The sequence below is a fragment of the Aspergillus tubingensis genome, assembly GCF_013340325.1.
Source record: "Aspergillus tubingensis WU-2223L DNA, scaffold_11, whole genome shotgun sequence".
NCBI classification, from domain to species: Eukaryota; Fungi; Ascomycota; class Eurotiomycetes; order Eurotiales; family Aspergillaceae; genus Aspergillus; species Aspergillus tubingensis.
Genome location: NW_023336285.1, coordinates 1,673,374 through 1,696,745, shown reverse-complemented (window position 1 = coordinate 1,696,745; position 23,372 = coordinate 1,673,374). Strand labels below are relative to the sequence as shown.

At 49.7% G+C, this 23,372-nt stretch overlaps 7 protein-coding genes across 7 annotated transcripts; 5 read left to right on the top strand and 2 right to left on the bottom strand.

Moving 5' to 3' along the window:
- Positions 1 to 307: 307 nt before the first annotated feature.
- AtWU_09913 (uncharacterized protein) lies at positions 308 to 1,118 on the top strand (the record flags this gene model as incomplete). The annotated part of the gene is made up of 2 exons (XM_035505019.1): positions 308 to 943; positions 999 to 1,118. 2 exons carry the CDS (start codon positions 308 to 310, stop codon positions 1,116 to 1,118), a joined length of 756 nt encoding a protein of 251 aa, XP_035360912.1.
- Positions 1,119 to 2,572: 1,454 nt separating this feature from the next.
- AtWU_09912 (ER oxidoreductin) lies at positions 2,573 to 4,519 on the top strand (the record flags this gene model as incomplete). The annotated part of the gene is made up of 3 exons (XM_035505018.1): positions 2,573 to 2,671; positions 2,754 to 4,321; positions 4,384 to 4,519. The coding sequence occupies 3 exons, from the start codon at positions 2,573 to 2,575 to the stop codon at positions 4,517 to 4,519; spliced, it is 1,803 nt and encodes a 600-aa protein (XP_035360911.1).
- Positions 4,520 to 5,204: 685 nt separating this feature from the next.
- Positions 5,205 to 6,703, top strand: pex13 (peroxin PEX13; the record flags this gene model as incomplete). The annotated part of the gene is made up of 3 exons (XM_035505017.1): positions 5,205 to 5,256; positions 5,350 to 5,877; positions 5,934 to 6,703. The coding sequence occupies 3 exons, from the start codon at positions 5,205 to 5,207 to the stop codon at positions 6,701 to 6,703; spliced, it is 1,350 nt and encodes a 449-aa protein (XP_035360910.1).
- A 1,798-nt stretch (positions 6,704 to 8,501) lies between these two features.
- On the top strand, positions 8,502 to 8,756 carry AtWU_09910 (uncharacterized protein; the record flags this gene model as incomplete). The annotated part of the gene is made up of 2 exons (XM_035505016.1): positions 8,502 to 8,541; positions 8,593 to 8,756. The coding sequence occupies 2 exons, from the start codon at positions 8,502 to 8,504 to the stop codon at positions 8,754 to 8,756; spliced, it is 204 nt and encodes a 67-aa protein (XP_035360909.1).
- Positions 8,757 to 10,307: 1,551 nt separating this feature from the next.
- On the bottom strand, positions 10,308 to 11,640 carry AtWU_09909 (Clr5 domain-containing protein; the record flags this gene model as incomplete). Its single annotated transcript, XM_035505015.1, has 4 exons — positions 10,308 to 10,579; positions 10,705 to 10,794; positions 10,849 to 11,147; positions 11,423 to 11,640. The coding sequence occupies 4 exons, from the start codon at positions 11,638 to 11,640 to the stop codon at positions 10,308 to 10,310; spliced, it is 879 nt and encodes a 292-aa protein (XP_035360908.1).
- A 7,658-nt stretch (positions 11,641 to 19,298) lies between these two features.
- Positions 19,299 to 21,019, bottom strand: AtWU_09908 (beclin 1; the record flags this gene model as incomplete). Its single annotated transcript, XM_035505014.1, has 2 exons — positions 19,299 to 20,836; positions 20,935 to 21,019. 2 exons carry the CDS (start codon positions 21,017 to 21,019, stop codon positions 19,299 to 19,301), a joined length of 1,623 nt encoding a protein of 540 aa, XP_035360907.1.
- A 114-nt stretch (positions 21,020 to 21,133) lies between these two features.
- AtWU_09907 (Myb-like DNA-binding domain protein) lies at positions 21,134 to 23,330 on the top strand (the record flags this gene model as incomplete). Its single annotated transcript, XM_035505013.1, has 2 exons — positions 21,134 to 21,299; positions 21,544 to 23,330. The coding sequence occupies 2 exons, from the start codon at positions 21,134 to 21,136 to the stop codon at positions 23,328 to 23,330; spliced, it is 1,953 nt and encodes a 650-aa protein (XP_035360906.1).
- Positions 23,331 to 23,372: the final 42 nt, after the last annotated feature.

The following is a 23,372-nucleotide window of genomic DNA, read 5'->3' as shown; positions in this document are numbered from 1 at the left end:
TCTCATACTTCCAAACCTACTCTGCCACACTCATAACCACACAGACCGCAGCTTCAACGTTACTCCCCAACTCTATAATCAATACCCGACTTCACCGCTGCTAAGCCCCACCACTCTTTTGAGTTACGGGCTGCAGACGCAGGCAGTCACTAGTAGGCAATACTATTAAACGCCTACATACATTTATAGGGCATCCCGTTGTCCCTATATATACCTAACTCTCATCCTCCAACCTTTGAGAGGCATCCTCTCTCTCCATTTCTCTCCCCCTTCGTGTTTTTACTTCTTCCTCCGGCGTCCAGTTACTATGGCGTCCGCCGTTCTCCCAGCCTGTGCGACCCCATACCGGGCCTCTTACTCCCATCGGTATCCTTCCAACCTGATGGACATGGGCGTTGAAATGGATTCGTATGGATCCTACCAACGCTTCCACTCTCCCTCTCCCAGTCGGCGGTCCTTGAACCGTCAGCGCTCTACGTCTTTCCCCTCCGTCTACTATTCGGGCTCTCCGGAGCATCATCCCGTCGAGCCTCGACGGAAGAAGGAGAGTAGTTCTCGGCGCCGTCGTCATGGCAGCCCGTCGAACCCTCAGCCAGCCAGATACTCGAGGAACTCGATGCTGGTCAATCCAGACATTATTGATCGTCTGGACAGCGCGAGTCTCTGCCAGTACCATCACGAGGGGCCCTACGATGCTGTCTATGCGGAGAGGAACTACCACACCAAGCAGAGCCCTGTGGAGGCAGTCAAAGATTCAACCGCGGAGACCTTGAAGGCGACTCCGAAAGATAAAATTAGGGACTGCATCGATAGTCACCGTCCTCTGGACGGAGTGGCTTATTACCCTCCAGGTCACACAGACATGGAGGGCCGCACCTACGAATACGAGGAGGGGCCGAACATGATGAACGACTATGGAAACTTTATGCGTTGTCCCGGTCAAGTAAGTTCCTGATTTGCTGTGCACTGATTTGCAACAAGCTCTAACATCCTTCTAGAAATTCACCGATGAGGATTTCAAAAAGGACCCCTTTTACAATGCACCCCACCCCAAGCCATTCGCCTCGCTCCGGAAAGCGCTCAGTATCCGTCGTCGCAAGCGCAGCGGAACTTCTTAGACCAGTTCATTTGAACTTTTTGTATACGGCCGCACTACAACATGCATTTGCGGTTGTTTCGTCTATAAGACTGCGTCTCCCTGATGGAGCAGCGAGAGTTGGTGTTGGGTTTTGATGATTTTTGGAGCGTTTTTTTTCTATATGTATTCTATTTTACCATGATTCCCCTGCTACACCGGTCATGACCTCGGTGATTACGGTATGACATGATGTGTCACGCTCGGAGTTGAAGCCTGGAGTATCACGGTGGAAGGCGTTCATGGTTGCTACAGCCCCTTTTGATGGGTTTGAATTGGGAATATCCATGGTTGTTCTTACTTCTGCTGTCTGACAGTCAAATTTGACGATCTACAATCTGCCACTGCTCGATAAACACTGTAGAGTGCATACAGCGTAGTCATTTGTCCCCCATACGGAGCCGCGTTAGCGTAACAAATTCATCCAGTGTGTTGTATCGCACACTACTAAATATACTACTCATACTCCTATCTGTAACAAGTAACCTGCGAGACATGCATCTGACATGTCCTAGAGCCTGCGGAACCTGTATGACTTCACGTCAAAGCGCATGGCATAATTACTCGACCTACGAGTAATTGATCCCTTATCAGTCTGTATATTTACTCAGCGAAATAAGGAAAAGTAACTAAACCGATAAGTGATTTCATACTGGAAGTTACTAACAGCTTGAGCAGCGTGGCATCATCATGTACCGTGACCGTTATAGCACTCCAAGTCGCTCCTGACGCCCCTTAATCTTACCAACACGGCCATGCGACAGTATGATCTTGATCTCGTTATCCCAACCCGTCAGCTGATGCCAGGACATTAACGTTGCGAGTTGCGATCGCTGAATAAACCACTATATTGAAACTTTGTGAATTACCGAGCCAATCCCCCAAAATAACAACATAGAGAACAAAGATAGAAAGTCGATTTGTAAACACTTTCTATAAGGTATAGGCAGATATATCTAGACTACCGTGGATCATCGCAGTGGGGAGCTGTCTGAAACAAGGGTTTTTTTTGGCGGCGATAAGCCGGCGGAGATGGAATTGATTTGATGACTATTGATGACTACTTGCGGATCATGCAACTCCGCGCCACCAAGGACAACTTGTCCACTTCGCAACGGACATTCCTTGAATACTCAAGTCCCCTCGTTCCACCTGCTTCTTTATTCCCATCACTCGTTTTTGCTTCCTTTTGCTGCAGTTGGAACTGCATTGCCTCCTGTGCAGAGAAATGTCCATTGGCCTGATCGCGATTGACCGTTGACAATCCAGGCCTCCCTTCCGTCGCTGATCTTCATGTGAAGGACCCTGCTTCTTGGCTTACCTACCATAACCTTCATTGCATAGCTTCACTCTATACACTCTGTACTTCTGTCATACACTCCGATCCTTTCCTACGTTCTTGTCCACTCGTTTCCGCCGGTCTCCGGCCATCCCAAGATGCGCTCCGCAGCCAAATTTTTTTATTTGGCAGTATTTGCCCTGTCGAGGCTTTCCAATGCCGAGACTGGGCTGCACCATAACCAGGACAAGTGTGCGGTAAGTCGATACAACGCTCGGGCATGCGCTTTGGCTGCATATTCAAGACCAGACTTGGCTGATCCATTCTCATCTCTACCAGATTGACCCCACTGCCATGGTGTCCGACGCTTGTGTCTCCTACGCCACCATCGATCATCTGAACGATCAAGTCTACACCCTCCTCCAATCCATCACGCAAGATACCGATTTCTTCTCGTACTACCGTCTGAACCTCTTCAACAAAGTCTGTCCGTTCTGGAACGATGCGAATAGCATGTGCGGGAACATCGCATGCTCCGTCAACACAATCGAGTCCGAGGACGACATCCCGTTAACATGGCGCGCGGAGGAGCTTAGTAAACTCGAGGGACCCAAAGCAGGCCATCCGGGCCGCAATCAGCGAAAGGAGCGACCTCTTAATCGACCGCTCCAGGGAATGCTAGGTGAAAATGTTAAAGAGAGTTGTGTGGTGGAGTATGATGATGAATGTGACGAACGGGACTACTGTGTTCCCGAAGATGAGGGTGCTAGCGGCAAGGGAGACTATGTCAGTCTCGTTGATAATCCAGAGCGGTTCACGGGGTACGCCGGTATGGGCGCTCACCAGGTTTGGGACGCAATCTATCGGGAGAATTGCTTCCTCAAACCGGTGCCAGAGCTGTCACCTGTGACCCCTCAGCTGGGTGGTCTTCAAGCGGTCAATGATTTCCGTCATGTGCTCCAACAGGAGCTGAAGCGCCCCGACCTGCTTCCCTTGGACAATGAGTGTCTCGAGAAGCGCGTGTTCCATCGTCTTATCAGTGGAATGCATGCGTCTATCTCGACCCATCTTTGCTGGGATTACCTCAATCAGACGACGGGGCAATGGCATCCCAACCTTCAATGTTTCAAAGATCGCCTCCACGACCACCCGGAGCGCATCTCGAACCTGTACTTCAACTACGCGCTGGTTTCGCGGGCCGTGGCGAAGTTGCAGAAACACCTACACAACTACAACTACTGCGTCAGTGATCCAATCCAGGATGCTATGACTAGGGAGAAGGTCTCCAAGTTGACCTCGACCTTGGCTGATCGCCCTCAAATTTTCGACGAGAACCTCATGTTCCAGGACCCCAGCGCTGCTGGCTTGAAGGAAGACTTCCGCAACCGATTCCGCAACGTCAGTCGCCTGATGGACTGTGTCGGATGCGATAAATGCCGCCTCTGGGGCAAGCTTCAAGTGAATGGGTATGGCACCGCTCTGAAGGTGCTGTTCGAGTACGACGAGACCAAGAATGGCGAGAACCCGTTGCTGCGCCGGACTGAGCTGGTGGCACTGATCAACACCCTTGGTCGCATTTCTCACAGCATTGCGGCCGTCCGGAGTTTCCACCGGGCCATGGATGTGGGCGATGGGGAGGTCTTCACCATTCCCGCAAGCATTGCGTCCAAGGATCGCAGTGGCAAGAAGAAGACCCGACGACTTCTCAAAGACGGTGGCTCGACCTTCTACTACGAGGATGGCGATGATGACAACTTTGTATACATCACCGAGAAGCTTCCGTGGGAGAAGGTCCGAGTACGCCGCGACACGGATACGGCCTGGGACGACATGAAGGCTGAGCTCTCTATGATCGGGGACATTCTCGTCTACGTGCTGAAGAGCTGGGTCAATGCACCGAAGACATTGTAAGTGATGGCGCCCGATAACGTTCGCTGTTCTCTCTGTATACTGACTAGGCGCTGTGCAGCTTTGAAATCGCCGTCCTGGAAATCGCTCGGGTATGGAACTACTGGCTGGGTCTGCCTGTGCCACCACGGTCCTGGAGGATCCAGCTCCCCAAGCGACCCACCCCTCCGACACCCCCGACCCATGAGGAGCTTTAGACACTAGAAGTTGGGAGACGTGGAAGATGGCGGTGACTGGGATTGTATTGTATAACTAGCGTCGTGGAGGACTAATCTTTTTCCGATCTGTTTGGGCCGGCGTTGTTGACGATGCCTGTTGGGAAATCGCATCTCGGGAGTTCTGGGAGCATTTAGGCCGCTGTACATTTTCATTTTCCAAGCAATGGGCCTGAGCATTTGATGGTGATATATTACATTCAGATAATTTGGACAGCAAATATGATATCCCACTCGATAGATATGAAGTAACTATCTACTGAATATTAATCTAACTACTTAAGAGATAGATAAGTGGTAACTAATCATCACCGGGGACTTAACTCGGCAAGCGGGAAGCCTCGGTCCATCGGGACCACATGCGACCTTTTCTCCTCTTTTCTGGCTTTTTCTCCACCGCCTCCATCTCCATCGCCATCCATCGCCTCTCATTCATTCATTCATCACATTCAGTCCATCCAATCCATCCAATCTATCGCCCGGCCTGTCTCTTTCTCCCCTTTCCCCTCTCTTCTTCCCCAGACTACTCTCACCCCCCCAACCCCCCAAATCCTTCTTTCGCGCTATTCCCACCTCCTCTCGCTCTCGCTCTCGCTTTGACTGGCCTCCTCTGTGAGGTCCATCTCCATGCGAGATTGCTGAGGTACCAAACCCCTCCCGCATATCCATGGCGTCCGTTTCGCCACCCAAACCGTGGGAGAGGGCAGGCGCTGCTGCTGGTATGTCCACAGCTCTCTTGGAACACAATACGACAATAAATCATATTTGCGTCTGTCTGCATACGGGGTAGCTGACATGTCACTCACTTGAAGGGTCTCCTGCTTTGACAACATCATCGGCGGCTACTCCGACCGCCTCATCCGCGATGACGGCCAGTTCGACTACTCCGACCGCGGCCGCCAGCGCCTCGGCCCCCACAGCCACAGCATCGTCGACATCTACTGCTCCCGATTTACCGTCTCGTCCTAATACCCTGAACTCCGTTGTCAATCGCACCGCCTCCAATTATTCTCCCTACTCGGCCTCCCGGTTCGGCGCAAGTCCTTACGGCGGCTACGGAAGCTACTCGTCGCCGTACTCCCGCTTCGGCACCATGGGCTCCATGTACGGAGGCTACGGTGGCATGGGAGGCTATGGCGGCATGTATGGTGGTATGGGAGGCATGGGAGGGATGTACGGCGGGATGCCCGGTGATCCCAATGATCCCAACAGCCTGACAAATTCCTTCAGCCAAAGCACCCAAGCTACGTTTCAGATGATCGAGAGTATCGTGGGTGCGTTTGGAGGATTCGCTCAGATGCTGGAGAGCACATACATGGCGACTCACAGCTCCTTCTTTGGTACGTTAATACCTTTGTCTATGCGTGTTGCTGTCCTCTCACTAACAGTTGTCCAGCCATGGTCTCCGTAGCAGAGCAGTTCGGCAACCTCCGAAACACGCTTGGCTCCGCCCTCGGTATCTTCACCATCATCCGCTGGTTCAAGACCTTGATCGCGAAGATCACCGGTCGTCCCCCGCCGGCTGATGCCACCGCCCTCACTCCGTCCGCCTTTGCAGCATTCCTCAGCGGCCGCTCCTCCCCCGCCACCCTGCCGGATGGCACTCCCGCTCCCCCCAAGCCCTCTAAGAAGCCGTTCTTCATGTTCCTTATCGCCGTCTTCGGTCTTCCCTACTTGATGGGCAAGCTGATCAAGGCTCTTGCTCGGTCGCAAGAGGAGCGTCGCCAGCTGATGCTGGGTCCCAACGGGGAGCCCGTGCAGGGCCAGGGTGCACCGCTCGACCCTTCCAAGCTTGACTTCTGCCGTGTGCTCTACGACTACACCCCTGAAGCCCAGGAGAGCTCCGGCATCGACCTGGCCGTGAAGAAGGGCGACATCGTCGCTGTCCTTAGTAAATCCGATCCGATGGGTAATGCCTCGGAGTGGTGGCGTTGCCGTGCCCGTGATGGCCGCGTCGGTTACTTGCCCGGGCCGTACCTGGAGACCATCCAGCGCCGCCCGCAACAGCAAGCGATCACCTCGGGCAGCGAAGCCGGCAGTCGCAGCAACTCGATGCAGGCGAGCGCGTCTGAGGAGATCGCCGCGGAGGCTAAGAAGCCCGAACTGAAGGGCAAGATGGGTGATATTTCGCCCGAGAGCTTCCAGAAGAGCGCTTTCTACTCATGAGCGTCATCCATCCATTAACCTCCCTCATACACATATCTATAGTATCATAGTTACACTTCCGACGCGCACACTCACCCGCACACCCCAGCTTGACTGCATGCATGCATGCATGTCTGTATGTTACGAACCACGCGAAGCACGTGGCAGGACCTAGGTTGACCGCCTGATGATGACTTATTACCATTACTTTTTTTCTTCTTCTTTTCTTTTCTGTCCCCTATTGTTATTGTCGCCGGATTACCGGATTTGGATTGTCTAGCGTTGGGTACCTGGTACATGGGCATGTTTCCTTTTTCTTTATTACTTTCTTATTCTCTTCGAGGGATTGAGTCATCATTGTTTGGTGCATGTTTGTTTCAGCGCAAAAAAAGAAAGATCTCCTTTTACTTTTCTTTCTTTTTTCTCTCTCTCTTCCCTCCTTTTTCTCTCTTACCTATATGGTTATCTCATGCAGCGGGAACGAAATATAGTATATTCATCATCATCTACCATCTATCCACTTTACTTTTTTCACCTTCGGCTTTTTGTAAGAAGTACAATCGACATGTGGCCTACATGCTCACTACCTATCCAATTTAACATACATAGTAGTTCTTCAATCAATAAGTTCATGGTACCTACTACGTACTTATCCATTCACCGAGAAGGGAGAGCTCACTCACCCACTCCCTCACCCACCTACTACTAACTAATTGATAAAAAATTGAAAACAAACGTAGTCAACAACCAACTAATCCCTTTCCCACCAACAATCACCAAGTCCAGAGAATGCATTCAGTTACTGTAACCCTAGTAGTAGTAGTAGTAGTAGTAGTAGTAGTAGTAGTAGTAGTAGTAGTAGTAGTAGTAGTAATCCACCCTATCCATTAACCCAGTAATTAACTAAATCTATTGTGACCACCCATCCATCACTCCATTACCCTAATGACCCATCCATACAACATACACTCCATTCAAGTAGACAGACAAAGAAGGTTCCATTATAACGTACATTTCATCAGTTAATTGAGTACTAGATAAGGCCAAAAGTATGAAGAATGAAATAAACCACGTACTAGATACATACATACGAACATACGAACATACTGTATCAACATTTGCGCCCACTGGATCTGAAACCTAACCTGACCTGACCTGACCTGACCTGCTAGTAATTTTGCATACAGCGCAAAGATGAAAAGACGCCATTTATGCATTATACATACATACAACTCTAGCCATCTACCGTTACGTTCTGATTCAATGGAGCTACTACTACTATCCATTGTCGCTTTCTATGACGTTATTGCGGTGGTGGTGGTGGAAAGGAAAGAAGGAACTAAGTAAGCTAGCTAACTAACTACTGGGCAAGACGGGAAGTACGGAGGCTTTAGCTGACTTGACATCATCGTGCAGATCTGAGGCATCCACGGAGTTTAGTCCAAATGGTGCGGGAGGGGGAAAGGAGGAGATTGATTAAATTGGCCTGTTACTAAATAATAATATACGAATAATTCGATGAGTAAATAGGGATCAGGGCATGTGTTCAATTGGTGTAGTTGCTGCCCAATGGCCCAATGCGTACTTTTGGCATGCCATCTACATCATAGAGAGAAGGTACATCTTTGTGATTCCAGTCATAAGTACAGGTTGGTAGATGATCTGTAGATAATGAAAATACATCAAAACGAAATTAAGGTAGATAGATGTAGGGAGCTGATGCTTCTAGATTGCGGGAAATCAGTATGACGCCCTCATTTTGGGCGACAGGAGAAGCCAAATGAGCTATCGACGTGAAGGGTAATTTGAAATCTCCCCAATGACATTATTAATATCAAAGCCTGTGAGGGAGCAGGCGAGTGAGGATGAGCGAGTAGTTAGTCTATGCACTGACTCTGATAGACTGACAGGGACTAAGAGAGCTAGCGTCCGCGGGCTTGAGGATCAGCGACGGCCTCATCAAGAATCCAAAACCACCGATGCGCTTCGCCCCTCCGATCTGCTGATATTCATCGACTTTCAACAGCCCCAGCAATTAGGCCAGGCGCACGCGCTCACTGGAACCAAGTTGTAGGTAGTCGGGCTCGGCTGCCGCATCGGAGACAATCATCTCACATCAGCCCCTGTTTTCGCCTTCCCATTGGTCATTCTTGGCAGGCCGTGTCTGTAGCGGATATCGTTTCCTGGGCCTGTAGAATCGCTTGCTTTTTGTTCTTCCATGGGCCTTTGCTTTTTCCTTACTACCAGTCTTCTCCCTTTTCGGGCTATGCTCTTTTGTGATCCCGGTCTTGCTGTCCACGGGCCCTAGCCACTTCAAGAGACCCGAAATAGAAAGATTGATCTATGTTAGTGGTACAGCAGGGTATGATGGATTTGGCCCAAAAGTTGACTTGGTCTAGAAGTAATGGTCCGGCCACGACTGCACTACAGCTAAATGCAGGAGCCAATCAAACTGCGTTGACTGTTTATGTCTCCCTATTCGGACTCGTCACGGATCGCTGTTGCCTGTGCTCAACTATGGTAGATAGAGTGATGCACGATCGGGTCATCTCTTCTGTCATCACTGGATCGACAGCCGTGGTGCTAGCATATCAAATTATACTTATTGATAATTTAACAAGGACGATCGACAGTCCCAGTAATTCTGCATGCTCTCTCGATATTTGGATGCTCTGCTGGCATGATCAAACCAGAAAAGCCAACCCATAAAACAAAATGCAAGGATGACCGATCTACTGAATCTTGGAGGGAGACAGCAAGAATCGGTTCCCTAATCTCGGCGATGGACCAGTGCATGGCTTGCCTTGTGGTATAATGTGACGATCGGAATTGATGCCAGAGTCTGTGAGCCTTGGTATTGAGCCCAAGCACCGTGAGGGCGATTATGCGTTTCACGCCATCGCAGAATGTGCCATGCCATCCTTCTCCATGTTCATCCACTTGGCTCGTAATCAGTATGCTTTTTTGAACCGGGTACCAAGTATTGAGATGTTGAGCGAGAACTATAGCCGCTCGTTCGATAGAGAACACTGCCGGTCATGCCTTATATTTGGGAGTAACTCAGATGGAAGGCCGACCGTGGCAACAGTTGAACTCACGGTTGTATCCGTACGAGCTGTGGATACCGACCGATGTCCAGAAGTGCATAATGGGGACCTTCCCTGGATCCCATTCAACGAACTATCGTAGTAGGGGCCGAAGGATTCGCCGAGCAAGGTTTGCTGCACTCCCTGAAGGATGTAGTAATGAGGTCACTAGAGTCACAAGTCAGACAATGTTTATACCATCAACAGCCAACAACCGCAGATGTCACCGCAAAATACCGCAATCTTCTTTCATCTTAAGGGTGTATCGCAACCTACATTATACCGATTTCCCAATATATTCAAGCCATGGATGCTCTATATAGTCGGCACTCTGTGAAATAAATGAACGGGAAGGAAAGAAATAAAAGACAAAGGAAAATAAAGTGGAATATTACAGAGGGGACACCAGGTGGAGAAGGAGGCAATCGACTCAACCTGCCAAAGAACAGAATATAGCAGAGTATAAGGATGTTGACAGATATCCAAGATCTTTCTTTGTTTTCGTCCAATGACGTTGATGTTCTTCATCCTCCTCCTTCTCACTGCCCGATTGAGCGAGAATGCTGGTCAGAATTGGAGGGCTGGTGGCTGCGATCCTCCGCAGGAACAAATCGGGACATTGATTGATCGAGAGTTCTCGAAAGCTTCAAAAGCTTTTCCTGAAACATCTCGAGGGTCATCCAGCCATCTGGCCCCTGGACCCCGTCAGTCATTGGTTTCGTTATGTCGTTGGTCATAGTTCCGGATGAGACTGATAAAGATCGCGCGCTGCCAATTCCTGGATTACGAACTGGTTCGGGTGGATCGTCATCTGTGTTATCGAGTCAATTAAATCTTCCACCATCCCGACTGCATGTTGCTAAAAACCAACAGAATACCTGGCGGGGCATGCAGTAGAATAGCAAGAGAAATCAACAGAGGGGTGGGGGATCTCACGGAAATGTGACGGTGTTTCTGTTGAAGGTGATAATGTCATTGCTCGTTCCTCTGGCGGTGGGGTAAAATAGCTCATATCGGAGGGAGTTTCTGGCGACTAAGATGAGTAATTGCAGCACTAGGGGCGGATTGGGAGCATCCTACCTGGTTCGGGACTTGTTGCCTGGATCGGCTGGACGGGCTGGACGGGCTGGATGATCTGATGGCCCTGAGGACTGTGCGGAGGGTCCTCGCGGGAATTATTGGCCTCCATGTTCGATCCATATCTACGGACAAAGCGTGAGATGCGTTTGGAGTCGACTTCCTGCCCAGCAACACGAAAACCTGTTTGCTTGCCTCGGGCCGCTCGTTTCTGTTGCTTTCGGATCATGACATGGACTTCTTTGGCCTTGATATTCTTGCGGACATGCCATGCAGCCAGGCGATCTTTGTATTGTTTTTCTCTAGAAAGTTTGAATGTCAGGGGAAGCCTATAACCAAGCTGATTCGTCCAGGAGTGGGGAAGGGAAGGGAAATAAAAGAAAAAAGCAACATCAATAACAATGACGCACTGTCCTCTTCTTCCGCTTTTGGTGGTGAAAGGAAGAAACAGCATATTGCTGCAGAGGGACAAGCAATGCAAGCCAATAAGTGAGAAGAATGACAAATACGAGGGCGAGTGGGAAAGGCAAGAAACAGGGCAGGAATGGCAAATAGTTAAGAGAAATGGAGGCTGTACGATGCAACAAAGTTATAGTCACGCTCCATGATCCTCTTCACATCACGGAGCTTGAGTTGGTTGTCTCGGTAGAGACTCTCGATAGCCGTGCGATACTCATTCCAATCCTCTGATTTGCGGGGTCGGAAAACGGTTGATGAAGAGGAGGTTGGAATGGTAGTGATGGAGGAGGTGGTGGAGGTCGTCGTGGTGGACGGCGGCGGAATGGAACCATCCATCATGAATTAGTCACTGGATATTCCTCGTCAACCATACTCTGAATCGAAGCGGGACGTGCGAATCAGCTAGGCGGAAGCTCGATATCACAGCAGAGATCGGGAAGAGTAGTTGAAAAGAGAGTAAGGAAAAGGGTGAGAGGGAAGACGGGAGTAGAAAGTGGAGAGGCTAGATAGATAACTTGAGGAAAATAATAAGGTCGAAGATAAAAAAAAAAGCGAAGTAGGAGGGCGAAGTGGTTATGCAGACAGGTAGCCGTACGGAGAAGAAACGTCGTCAGGAGAGGGGGAATTGTGTCAGGGTAACCAGAAAGAGTAGTAAGTAGTAAGTAGTTAACTAGACTAGCTAGCAGCGGCGGAGGCTGATGAAGCCAAAGGCAGCAGCAAGAAGCAGCAGCAGCAGCAGGCGCGAAACAGGGTCGCGGTCTTACTAGCAGTTAGCTGGTGGGAGTAGATCGTGTTCTGCGGAGGGCGGGAATTGGTGGTGATATAGTTCGGGGGATTTCAGCGAGACCGAAAGAGTATGTAAGTAAGTAAAGTAAATTAGAAAAAAAAGTAGTTGTTAGTTAGTTAGTTAGTCTTGTCAGTTCTGTCAAGTCAAGTCAAGTGCTGTCGAGTTGTCACAGTGTTCGACAACCGCCAGCCAAGGCGATAAAATCAATAGCGATAATCTTAGTCTGGAAAAATCAGTGGAAAAGAAAATAAGGAGTAGTAAGTAATGGCGAGAGTAATAATAATGATAAATGATAATACTACCACAACTAAATAATAATAGCAACCATAACTATTACTCTCTGGCTGCTGCTGATGGGAAAAATAATTAGACTAATTGACGAGGAGCCAGCAGCGGGTTAGTTAGTAGTACTACGGGGTATGCATGTCAGTAAGAGTAATGTACGTTGGCTGACCGGCCATCTGGATCCTTTCCTCCCAACCAAACGATGCCAACAAACAGGAGAAGACAGCAGCTTTGGAATGAAACATTCGGGAAGTAAAGTAAGTCATTGATTCCCTATCCAATTGGGAAAATAGACGCAATTTTTTTCTTTCCGATTTTAACTCTGTTGGTTACAATTTATGGGCGTAATGTGAGAGGAGGGGGAAAGGGAAGTAATGAGTATCATAAGAGAAAACACAGAAAACAGAAGGGTAAAAAAAAAATACAAAAAGGAAAGAGGAAAATAAAATACATCAAAACAAGTGCTAATTCGGGCCATGAGAAAGTAAACATTGTCAATACCGCAGACCGGAGGCGTCTGGGCAGCAAGTAAGTACTTCCTCTCCACTACTAGGCGAGGATCCCACAGGGCAACCGGGTGGTTCGCCGCTGGGGTAAACCTAGTACGGGCGCTAAATAAAAGTACCGCTGCTGACTGGCAGGGCCAATAGCATCCGCCTACCCTTTGCGGCGACCTGCTGCTGAAAAGCCCGCGGATGTCGCTATCCTGGTTCCCGCGAGCCAATCATGGATTATATGAAGTGGTCCGTGTACTTTTGTCACGTTCTGTCTGTCCGGTTCTGTATGGATGTATGGAGTTCCGACAGTTCGCGGTTTGTCGTAATTGTAATAAACCATCAGAATGTGGAATCACAATCATCATCAGCAGCAGCAGCAGCATCATCATCAGGTGGGCAGGCACTAATTTAGGCGTTACGAGGTACCTTGCCTGGGTCAACCTGGTCAACCGCCTCGGAAGCTAAGACCTATTTCCTGAATAGTGCAGGTGTATCGTTAAACGGGGGGGATTACATCCTTTTTTTCTTCTTGAATTTTGTTTTTATTCCTATTAATTTCTTTTCTTCCCACCCTAAATGTTTTGCAGATGTGATATAGAGGAAGTTTGGGTTACAACGGTATGCCAGCATGAAGTATGGCAGTCGCAAGTCAGGCACTTGGTAATATCTATCTATATTACTACTACTTATTACTATCTATCCCTTTCGAAAAGTGAGGCACTGCTTGGTATACCCGGGTAAATAGCCTGGTCGCCTCCTTCGGGAAAAGGTACCCAGTTGCTCTAGACTCCTGGTACTTACTAACACCTTGGAGAATATTTCCACAATGACGCCATGAATGATTTTCTGCTTCATCCGCAACAAACGCCAAAACTGAAGCTAGTATTCTCACCCTCTGCCGGGTATAAAACTGAAAAAAACAAAAGGTGTAGACGGAAGGTTGAGAACCTGGTTCAATGCGCAAGAAAAAAAAATTAAATAAAAAATTAAAACGGAGACACCTTGAACTGAAGCGCCGAGTTCTTTAGTCTGCGACCCATCCGACGGCCATACTACTTGGGAGTTAAGTGGTCCCTTCATATAAAATCTGCGCCATTTCTGCAGGTGCAACAGCTCGAAGGATCCGTCTAGCTCCAACGTATATATCCAAACCCCAGTCATACTTCCGTTGCGTCTCCTAATTACTACTAGTAGACTCCTGACACCAAGGAGCTCGTTCCTCTCAAGCTTGACAGGGGGGGAGGGAGTCGGGGAAGGATGTCTTCCTGTTCGCTCAATCATCGCCCCAAGATCTGCTAAAGGTACAGTGAGCATAGAACCCAGTGATCTAGAAAGGGAAAGAGCGATCATGATCATGCCAAATCATCAAGAATGGGCCAATACTCGCCTTAATTTATCTGCCAGCACTGTATGATCAGGTTGCGGATGAAAAGGCTGCGGCTGCATTCTTTTCCTTCTTTTGCTGACATTTTTTTTTCTTTGGCTTGAGTTGGATTCGTGGATCTTCGGGACGGGACTTCCATACACGCGTCCGTGTGTTGATGAGTGGGCTCATGACCCGATGTGGCAAAGTTGGATCATAGCAAGGATCATAGGATGAGGCCTGAGCTCTCCCAAGCGAAACTTTCATTTCCATGACTGTGGCTTGGACGCTACCTTGATCAGGGGGGAGGAATTGCCTCGTTTCCGAGAGAGAAAAAGGGATCACTCCAAGTCCTTCCCTGTTCACACATTGGATGCAATTCACTGCAGCCATTTCATTATTTCTCCGCCGTGAGGGTCGTCCAAACTCCCATTTATCAGGTTTCTTCCTGAGCATAATCTTGGGACGATATTCAACGACAGCTGGAACTTTCGGCCCGTCAAGTTGACGGTTCGGATCGGAGGTCCGCCCGTTTTCCCACCCAAAGTTCTGTCGGGGATGCAAAAATACAACAAGAGCATAGGTACGGTATTTACGACCGGAGCCATTGTATGGACTATCTTCCTTCTTCTTAGTACCTGTTCAAGCTTGCCGAGTCGGCCTGAGCACGACCACTGTGGAATATTATTAAGAAACTTAGTAGCTGGCATTGTTCCAGTCCTTACAGTTTTAAAAAAAATGATGGCTGCCTCCACGGGGGACTTAACATGAACAGGCACCGATACAGTCTGACAAGTGAGTGGGTTGGATCAATGTCCTTGTTCTTATTACTCTAACCGTTTTTTCTTTCTGGCTGTCAGGGTTGGGATCGGTTCGTTTCAAGTATTGTATGTGCCTCACTAAACCGGCCACTGATCAACTTGGTTTCGCCCTCGTCGACCAGTGCATGGGATTCGCCACTAGCACTCTCGGGGAACAATACACTTTCTGTCTAAATCGGTGTCTCACCATCACTTGCTGCGAGCAAATACTCGGCCCATGGGGATCTTCATGATTGATGACATCAGAACAGCCACAGAGGACACGAACCGTGGGAGCACAGACTGCCTAGGGTTCTATACTTAAGTGATATAACTACATGAAGCCACGGCTAATGGCTTTGCATACCTTACCTTTCTGTACTGGTACAACACCGTGGAAACAGCACCATTTTGCCATTATATTTCCGATCCACCAACTTTGGTGCAGGATAACGATTCAGGCTATTGGAGCCCCGGCGCTGCGCATTACCTTGGAAAATGAACCAGGACATTCAGCAAGGTGCGCCAGTTAGCCAAGGGCTGACAGAGGTCAGCTTAGGTACTTTCGCACTTACCGGGCAAACCTTCTACAACCTTGCACATAGTGCATGTGTCATCTGGTTCTGATCAGGCCTATTCTGTTTCTCTACTGTGACCCATAGAACAGAGCGAGCTGAGTCCTGCTGAGCACAGCTGAGGACGACAGAAACTCACTTTCGTGCTCTGGTGCATGCCAGCCAATGTCATTTGAGGATCGCCCATCCTCGTGGGAGGGATCCAGCCAGCCACATTGCACGGTATAGGATATGGCCCGGTGAATGGTGGGAGAGATTGTGCTGTATTAATTTGTTGCCCCTGATGGCTCTCGTTCTTGGGGTTGGAGTTTCAATCACCAGCATTTGATCTCAGGTTTCACATGCTGTGTCCGCCAGCAGATCCAAAAGGCCATCCTCGCTTGGGTCAGCACTATCCGTACGTTGCTCAACATGGTGAGGCTAACCTAGTGGGCTCTGCGGAAGAGCCGAACTTTCTAATCCTTCCGTCCAGTATTGTAGGCATCTATGCTTCAACGCCTCGGCGTCCTGCTGGCTGTCGGGCACTCTCTTTGCAGCTGACATAGGATTTACTCAAAATGCTTCCATGCATCGGCACTAGAAGGCTAAGTCCAGTCGATCATCGCCATGCGTCGTCGTCCTGAGAATCAAGTTATCGACCACGACATATCACAACTGATGCCAGATTTTGTTTTCCCTTCGAGGACTAACTCCTTTAAGTTCTAACATATCGAAGCAGTCTGCCCACCAAACCCCCCTTCCTTGTCCCAAAATGCCCGTATCTGTGTTACTTGTGTAAAGATACGCGATACAGTATGATACTCCATCCTAGTAATTCCTGCCTATCAGTGTCGGGAAAACCCATACTAACCCGTTCAAATCCATACCAAAGCAAATTCCACCCATGCCACCCTCTGATAAGTATAAGAGAAAAAGGAAATAAAAAAAGCGCAGATAGACAAGAAAAATAAAAGAAGCAATACCATTTCCCTCGCTGTCTCTTGTTTTCTCCCTCCCTCGGGAACTCACCCGGCCAAAAGTACCTACCTACCTACATGCAGTGATGAAATAACCCATACCTATCTAGGTAGGTAAGCTGATAGCCGGATAGTAAGTAAGTAGTAGCAGTAGTAGCAGTAGTAGTCCGGATTCCCTCCTCCACCCCCTCCCCTCTCTCTCTCTCTCGCAATCGAAATATATCCTCCGCCCTAAGATTTAGTTTCAGCTAGCATCACGTAAGGGCTGAAACACAAAGCACTGCATGCACGACGACCTCGACCATTACAATATTACTAGGTAGGTACCTAGTGCAAAGTCCATGTACGATATATGTATGTATGTATGTATTGCGGTATGTATGTATGTATTCCATACTTACATCAATACATACATCCATACAACCGGAAATGGAACAAGGCAACCACCGGCGGCATACATACTTGCATCCCAATCAATCTATACATAGATAGATAGAGAGAATACTACAGTACTAGGTGGTACTATTAAGATAAGTATTTACCTACATACCCTACCTAACGGAAGGGAGCAGGTTTTTTATTGCTACTAACTTACTTTTTTCTCGGGTAATATAAGTAAGTAGTTCTTGGATGGTGTGTGTCTGTTCTATACTTTACTACTGCCAATTTAGGTTGTTTATGGATGAACCCCCACCCCCCACATATTTTCTCCGTGTCTTGTTTTGGAAAGAGAGTAGATTGATCATGGATGGATGGAATGGATGGGTATATAGGGAGGTGATAAGTACGGGGGGTGGTTTGGCAAAAGTACATATGAAGTTCAGTGGAAAAAGGGACCTAGCTTTGGGGGGATGTTCATATTACAGATTGTTATACATGGTGAGTTATAAACTAAACTACGGGGGGAGGATATAATGGTTCTGGTAATTGGTTGTGGATTTATGGCTGGTACCTACTTACTTACTTACCTACTACTCCGTACGTGGTACTTAAGTTGGGGGTAAGTTGATAGTAATTGGGAGATGTAAGGTGATTGTTTTTTCCAGTCTCACTACTGGGTATGTATGTATGTATGTATCTAGTACTAAATCGACTACGGATTTTTTTTAAAACAAGAAACGGAAGGAGAGGGAAGAGAAAAAAAGCAGGTGGACGAAAGAAAGAGGAGACGCTAATGTCGCGCCGTGAATAGTGCATCCGTTTCCCGTGCGTGTCGCGCCCGCCAGTCCGTCACTTAGACAATGCGCTAAGGGACATCAATTAGAGGAAGGAAGTGAAAAAAAATGATGAGGGGAAGAGCGGATGGGGTGGATGGATGGAGACGATGGGCGCTACCACAATCGCCTCCTCCTCTTTTCCTCTCCTCTTCCCTCGTGTGGATTGGCATGGGATGTAGGAGTTATCTAGCGTGGTTTTTTAGGGGTGTGGCCCCCCGGGGGCGGGCCGAAACATTCCCAGCAGTAGGTTATGTTTTCTTTTGTGACGGTTGTAGGATCATCCCTGGGCTATCTGTATGACATTGGAGGGTGAGGGGAGGGGGGAGGGGAGAAGAAGGAGCGAAGAGAAAGAGGAGCGCAGAGGGCGAGATTGAGAAAGTGGGTAAAGACCCAGCGCCATGGATCCGCACAATGTCCGAATGATGGTGGCTGCATCTCTAGGCTGATTTTCCCTTTGTTTCCTTTGTTTTCGCTCCCGCGACGCGGCGTCAACTTTCGTCCATTTGGCCCTTTCGTTCGGACTTGCAGGGAACCTGGGGGTTTGGCGCGCCCGACACGCTGGACCTGCGAAATTGAGATGAAGGCGCTGCAGTCCAATCAGGATGCGAGCGCTGGAAAAGACCAGTCTGCGGGTGTCTGTGATCGAAAGAAGCAATGGAGGGTGAGACAGGCAGGTAGGCAGGCAGACGAGTCCAGGCAAGGCAGTCATGTCCGTTGGGAGGGAAAGCCATGGCTGGCTCCCATGTGGCCCACTGTCTATCTTGCCTCTCCAAGGATAATCGTACGCAGGAGTCATTCATGAAGCCAATCCTGCATCTCGCTTACAGGATTGAGTGTCTGGTCGTGTCAAATTTCGGAAAGCCCACACACACGCCCTCTCTTCTCTCACACACTGCTCCCGACAACTAGAGGACGATCTCCCGTCTCTACCACATTTCGCTCAAAGGCATCCGTCAAGGCAGGCTGAACCTTCAGCCAATACCAGCAGGAGACTCAAAGTGACACTTTCCCTGCTTGTCTATCCCTGTCAGGGCCGGTCCACTGGATCCCAGCCGGCTTGTCGAGGAGATCATCGTCCTCTTCCGACACCGCCAGCGTTTTGACGCAAAAACTGGCCACGGGAGAAGACAAAAGAGGCAATACGTAAATAGCAACTACTGCGCGGTATCGTTGATCATATGCTGCTAATTCTCACTGGGACAAGGTTGCTGCTGATGGTCATGCTACAACCGCGTGATGCAAGGAAGAGAAAGCATGGTGGACTGAATACATGCTGGAGTGCCATACTGCCAACTCACACGGCTGATGACCAGATCTTTGCTTTCATCCATTCAAGTTTCAACTGGTCCATCCGGTGAGAGCTATGATGAGCGAAGTACGTTACCCAACATCGGGTTGTGGGCTGCAGGGTCGATGGGAACCAGTCCCATTGATGATCCCAGAGGGAGTAAAGCAGGACAGGGGGTTGTAGTCTTGTTTAATCCCGCACTGTCGGTCTATACCAGATGACGGCTTCATTTGGTCGTAGGGTTAGTCGTAGGCATCCCGGCCTGTTCGCCAGCTGCAACTGCTGCTGCTGCGACGGCAGCAGAATTACTGGAACCCGCGCTAGCAACGTTACTCGCATGCGCCAGCAGGAACTTACAACAGGTCAGGGTGTATTTGCATGCACGGGTCCAAGTTTCGTCGTTCTGGTTGAATCCAAGCTTGATACTGGCGTCGCCAATCTTGTCGCGCTTGATCTCGTATGGAAGCTTCAATCCGGGCACTGTAGTGTTAGCCTGACCCCGGCGATTTGAGGGCACAGGCGCCGGCGTCTTCTCCACAAATTCACCTAGTTGACGTAAACATTCCAGAAACGCCACCATGCCTGCATCAAACCGGCGGTGAAGCCAAGGTAGATTTAGGGGCAGCTCGCCCGATGAGAACAGGTCGAGGACGGTGATCTTGGGCGGTGCGGATGACATCGCATTTGCTCCACTCAGCGCCGACTGAGCCGGGGACGGTCGAGACTGTTCAATCTTCTCTATTCTAGACATAGATCCCATTGGCTTGATCTGGTACCCTTGAAACTGGAAGCCTAACTTGTCGGCGATGGTTGCTAGGAGGAGCGCTGTCTGACCCCAAGCAGCATTGATCTCGGGCCAGTCCACCGATGGGTTAGCCAATCGACCAAGCCGCAACCCGTTGATCGTTCCAAAGTAGCCATCGTGACCGATGCAGAAAGCGTCATTGTACACATTGGTCCTTTGTAGTCTTTCAAGCTGGCGAGAGTCATGGTCGTATTTCATGTTTAGCGCATCGCGTTCGTTCTGAAAATCGGAGAGGGTCAAGGCAAATGAATTGCGATCACGCCAGAACTTTTCCTCTTCAAGATCCAATTGACGGGCTTCCTCCTCCAAGCCGGCGATTTCTTCATCCAAAACTGACTTTTCTGCTTCCAACGCAAGGAGTTCTTCAAAGGCGAGCTTCTCCGCATCCAAGGTCTCCTGTAGCGACTTCTGGGCCGCCTCGAGCTCTTCAGCTGTGGGGACAGAGGAGTTTAAGTTTCGCAAGAATGAGATGTATGCATCCCGCTCCTTTGTGGCGTCTGCTAGTCGTTGCTGTAAACCGTCCACGAGCATCTCTGTACATTCGGTGCAGATGGGATGGTCAATGTCGGATCGCGCGGAGATTATATCGAACAGCCGACTTGTTCGTTCGACTTGATCTGCGAATGATGCGTCGTCCGATCCGCGATCGTTGGACTGTGTGCTGGCCGGCAGCTTACTGTTCGCGGGATTATCACTGCTAGGACCGGGCATTCCATGTGGCGGCCCAACTTGAGACTCCGTGAGCATCACAAAGGACATGTTACCACTGTCCCCTCGGCCCAGCCTTGGAGGGTTGGTCTGGCTACTGCCTGCCTGGCGGGGAGCTGGAACAGATCTCCGATATACCGGTGATGTAGCATGTTTAGAGGCCCGGTCGTAAAGCTCTCGTCGCTCTTGGGGGTAGGAAGGTCGGGATGATGAATGAGTGCCATGGTCCGGCAGGGATCTACCTGTTGAGCCTGGAGAGTTCGAGATGAGAAATGGTTAAGTTCCGGCATGAATCCGTGCAACTAAACAGAGAGAGAGGGAGGAGACGCCAAAGCTGAGATTAACGTACCGATCAGCAGGTCGAAGGCGGCGGGGTTGAGGGACTCGAGAGAGCCATCCAACTTCAAGGGAGTCCGGCACTTCTGGCAATACATGGCGAAATGATGGAATCAGCCACCCTGGCATTATTATGATCGTGAAGGGGAAATGGTGATTTTGTCTGACGGGAGCCAGGGAGAGATCGAGAAGGGCGAGAGGGAGCTTTGGGGATGGTCGGCAGGGGATCGCATTTCACGAGACGTCATGCGGCAATCCGTGCGCGGCGCGTGTTTTGGCGTCGTTCTTTCCCCGACCGGCAGTTTCAATGGTTTCTATTCACTCAATGCAGCTTCAGACAATCGGAATGCAAAGTCGGTTGGTCTAAGACTCTGGAAGGTATGCATAGTCCGTGTTAATCTCTTTGAGCTGAGCCTGTTCCGAAGCTTTTGAAATGTGTTTATGTTGTTCACTAAACATTGAAATGTCTCTCTCTCTCTGTGTGCACTCGGGAGTTACTATGTCACTCCCAGTTCCTTTCTCAGTCTGCTCTACCTTGTCTCGTTTCGTCTTTACCTCTAGGAATCGGCAGTTCCGCTGCTTCGTTTATTTATACTACCTGTTACTAACTACAAGTGTACAGAGCTTTCAACAGGCGATGTCACAGCCTTGATCCCAAGACCTTTCGCTCGGTGTTTTCCGCAGAAGCAGCGCTGGAAACCTTCTTCGTCGCTACTCTCCCCGTCCAGCACACCCAGAATAATTCAGCTACAAATTAACGAGACAATGGAAAGGCCCGCGAAAAGACCACGCTTCTCCATGGGGCCGGAACCCGAGGAAGAAGTGGACGATATGGACATTCACGAAGCACGTGCGCAGAATGATCTCCGTCTGAAGTCGATCTTCGAAGGCATTTTTGAAAAATACGGCAAGGATTTTACGGACGTTGGCGACGAAATTGATTTACAAACCGGAAATATAATTGTGAACAATGGCCACATCCAGGCCATGGAGGGTGAAGATGATACCGGGGAACAGAATGGTTGGCTGTTCGAGACGGACTTGTCTGCACCTCCAAATCCCGATGCGGACAATGTTAAGTTGGGCAGTTCTGCTCATTCTCCTGATGCAGAGGAAATCGGAGGTGATGCTGCAGGAGATGACGGCGGCACGCAATCGCAGCATCCACCGGCGTCGATGCCATCGCAAACAGGGCTGGTCCGGGACCAGCCATGGGACGCCATCATGGGCGAAGCAGCCAATGACGATCCGGACACTAACGACGAGAGGTCTAGTGCGGACTCGCTGCTAGATACTGCATTGTGCGTCCAGAATAACCCGGATGGCTCTCGGGGCCGAAAGGTGACGGCAGATGCCACAGGGAGACCGACCATCAAAAAAGCAAATTCTGCGGCTGAAGCATCCGCCCAATCCAAGGAAGTCAAGTTCCGTGAGGCGGTGGAGGCGATATGGCGCGTTCCTGAAATTAGCGGGGACTTTGCTACGCCTACATGGAACAAGTCACGTCCTGCGTCTTCTTTCAATACAGTGCGGTCTCAGTCTCCACCGGGATCAGGGTCTATCTGGGCACTTCCTTGGTCCTCTCGACGGGGCTCTGGACAAAAACGCGCAACGAAGCCTCAGAAGTCACCGCAGGGGAGGAAGCATCATTCTAGCCCCGTCGTGTGCGACTGGTCCTTTGCAGAGACGCCGGACGGAGACGAATCCGACGATCCGTTGCAGGAAGACTATGAGCCCTCGCCGACGCCCAAACGGGGCATGGAGATCCGAGGAAAGCGCTCGGAATTACACACCCCAAGCCGTGCGAAAGACCGATGCGAGTCTTGCCAGCAATACTTTGCTCGATCTGATTACATTTCCCATTTGAAGGGCCTTCTATCGCAGGCCCCCGATGGCCAACATGATCAGGCAGCCATGCGGAAGCATCTGGCCGCCATAACCAACTCTCATGATTCAGAGAAGCGGGCAGCAGCGACCAGCACTTCCGCCCAAAAGAGTGGGGCTTCCTCTGAAAATATAACGAAAGTATCGGCGGAGAACACTCCAGACGATCCTGATACGACAACGCCTACGAAGAAACGTGTTCGGACGTACATTAGTCCAGATGAAGCAAGGTTGATTATTGAGATGAGGCAAGTACAAGGGAGAAAGTGGAACGAGATCGTCGACCGACTTCCACACAAAAACCTGCCCCAACTCCTTAACTGGAATAAAACGCACTGGAGTGAACGCCGAGCGAACCCGCCGCCATTGTCCAGACCGTGGACTAAACAGGAGCGGGAAGAGTTAATCAATATCAAGAACCAACACAACCTCTCGTGGGCCACCATCCGTGCAAGACTGTCTGGACGCCCAGTTGCGGAGATCGAATTCGAACTATTGCAGCTCTGGAGTGGCGAGGCCGTTTAATGCCCACGAAGAAAGATAATTGGGCGCGCGCCCGTGTCAGAC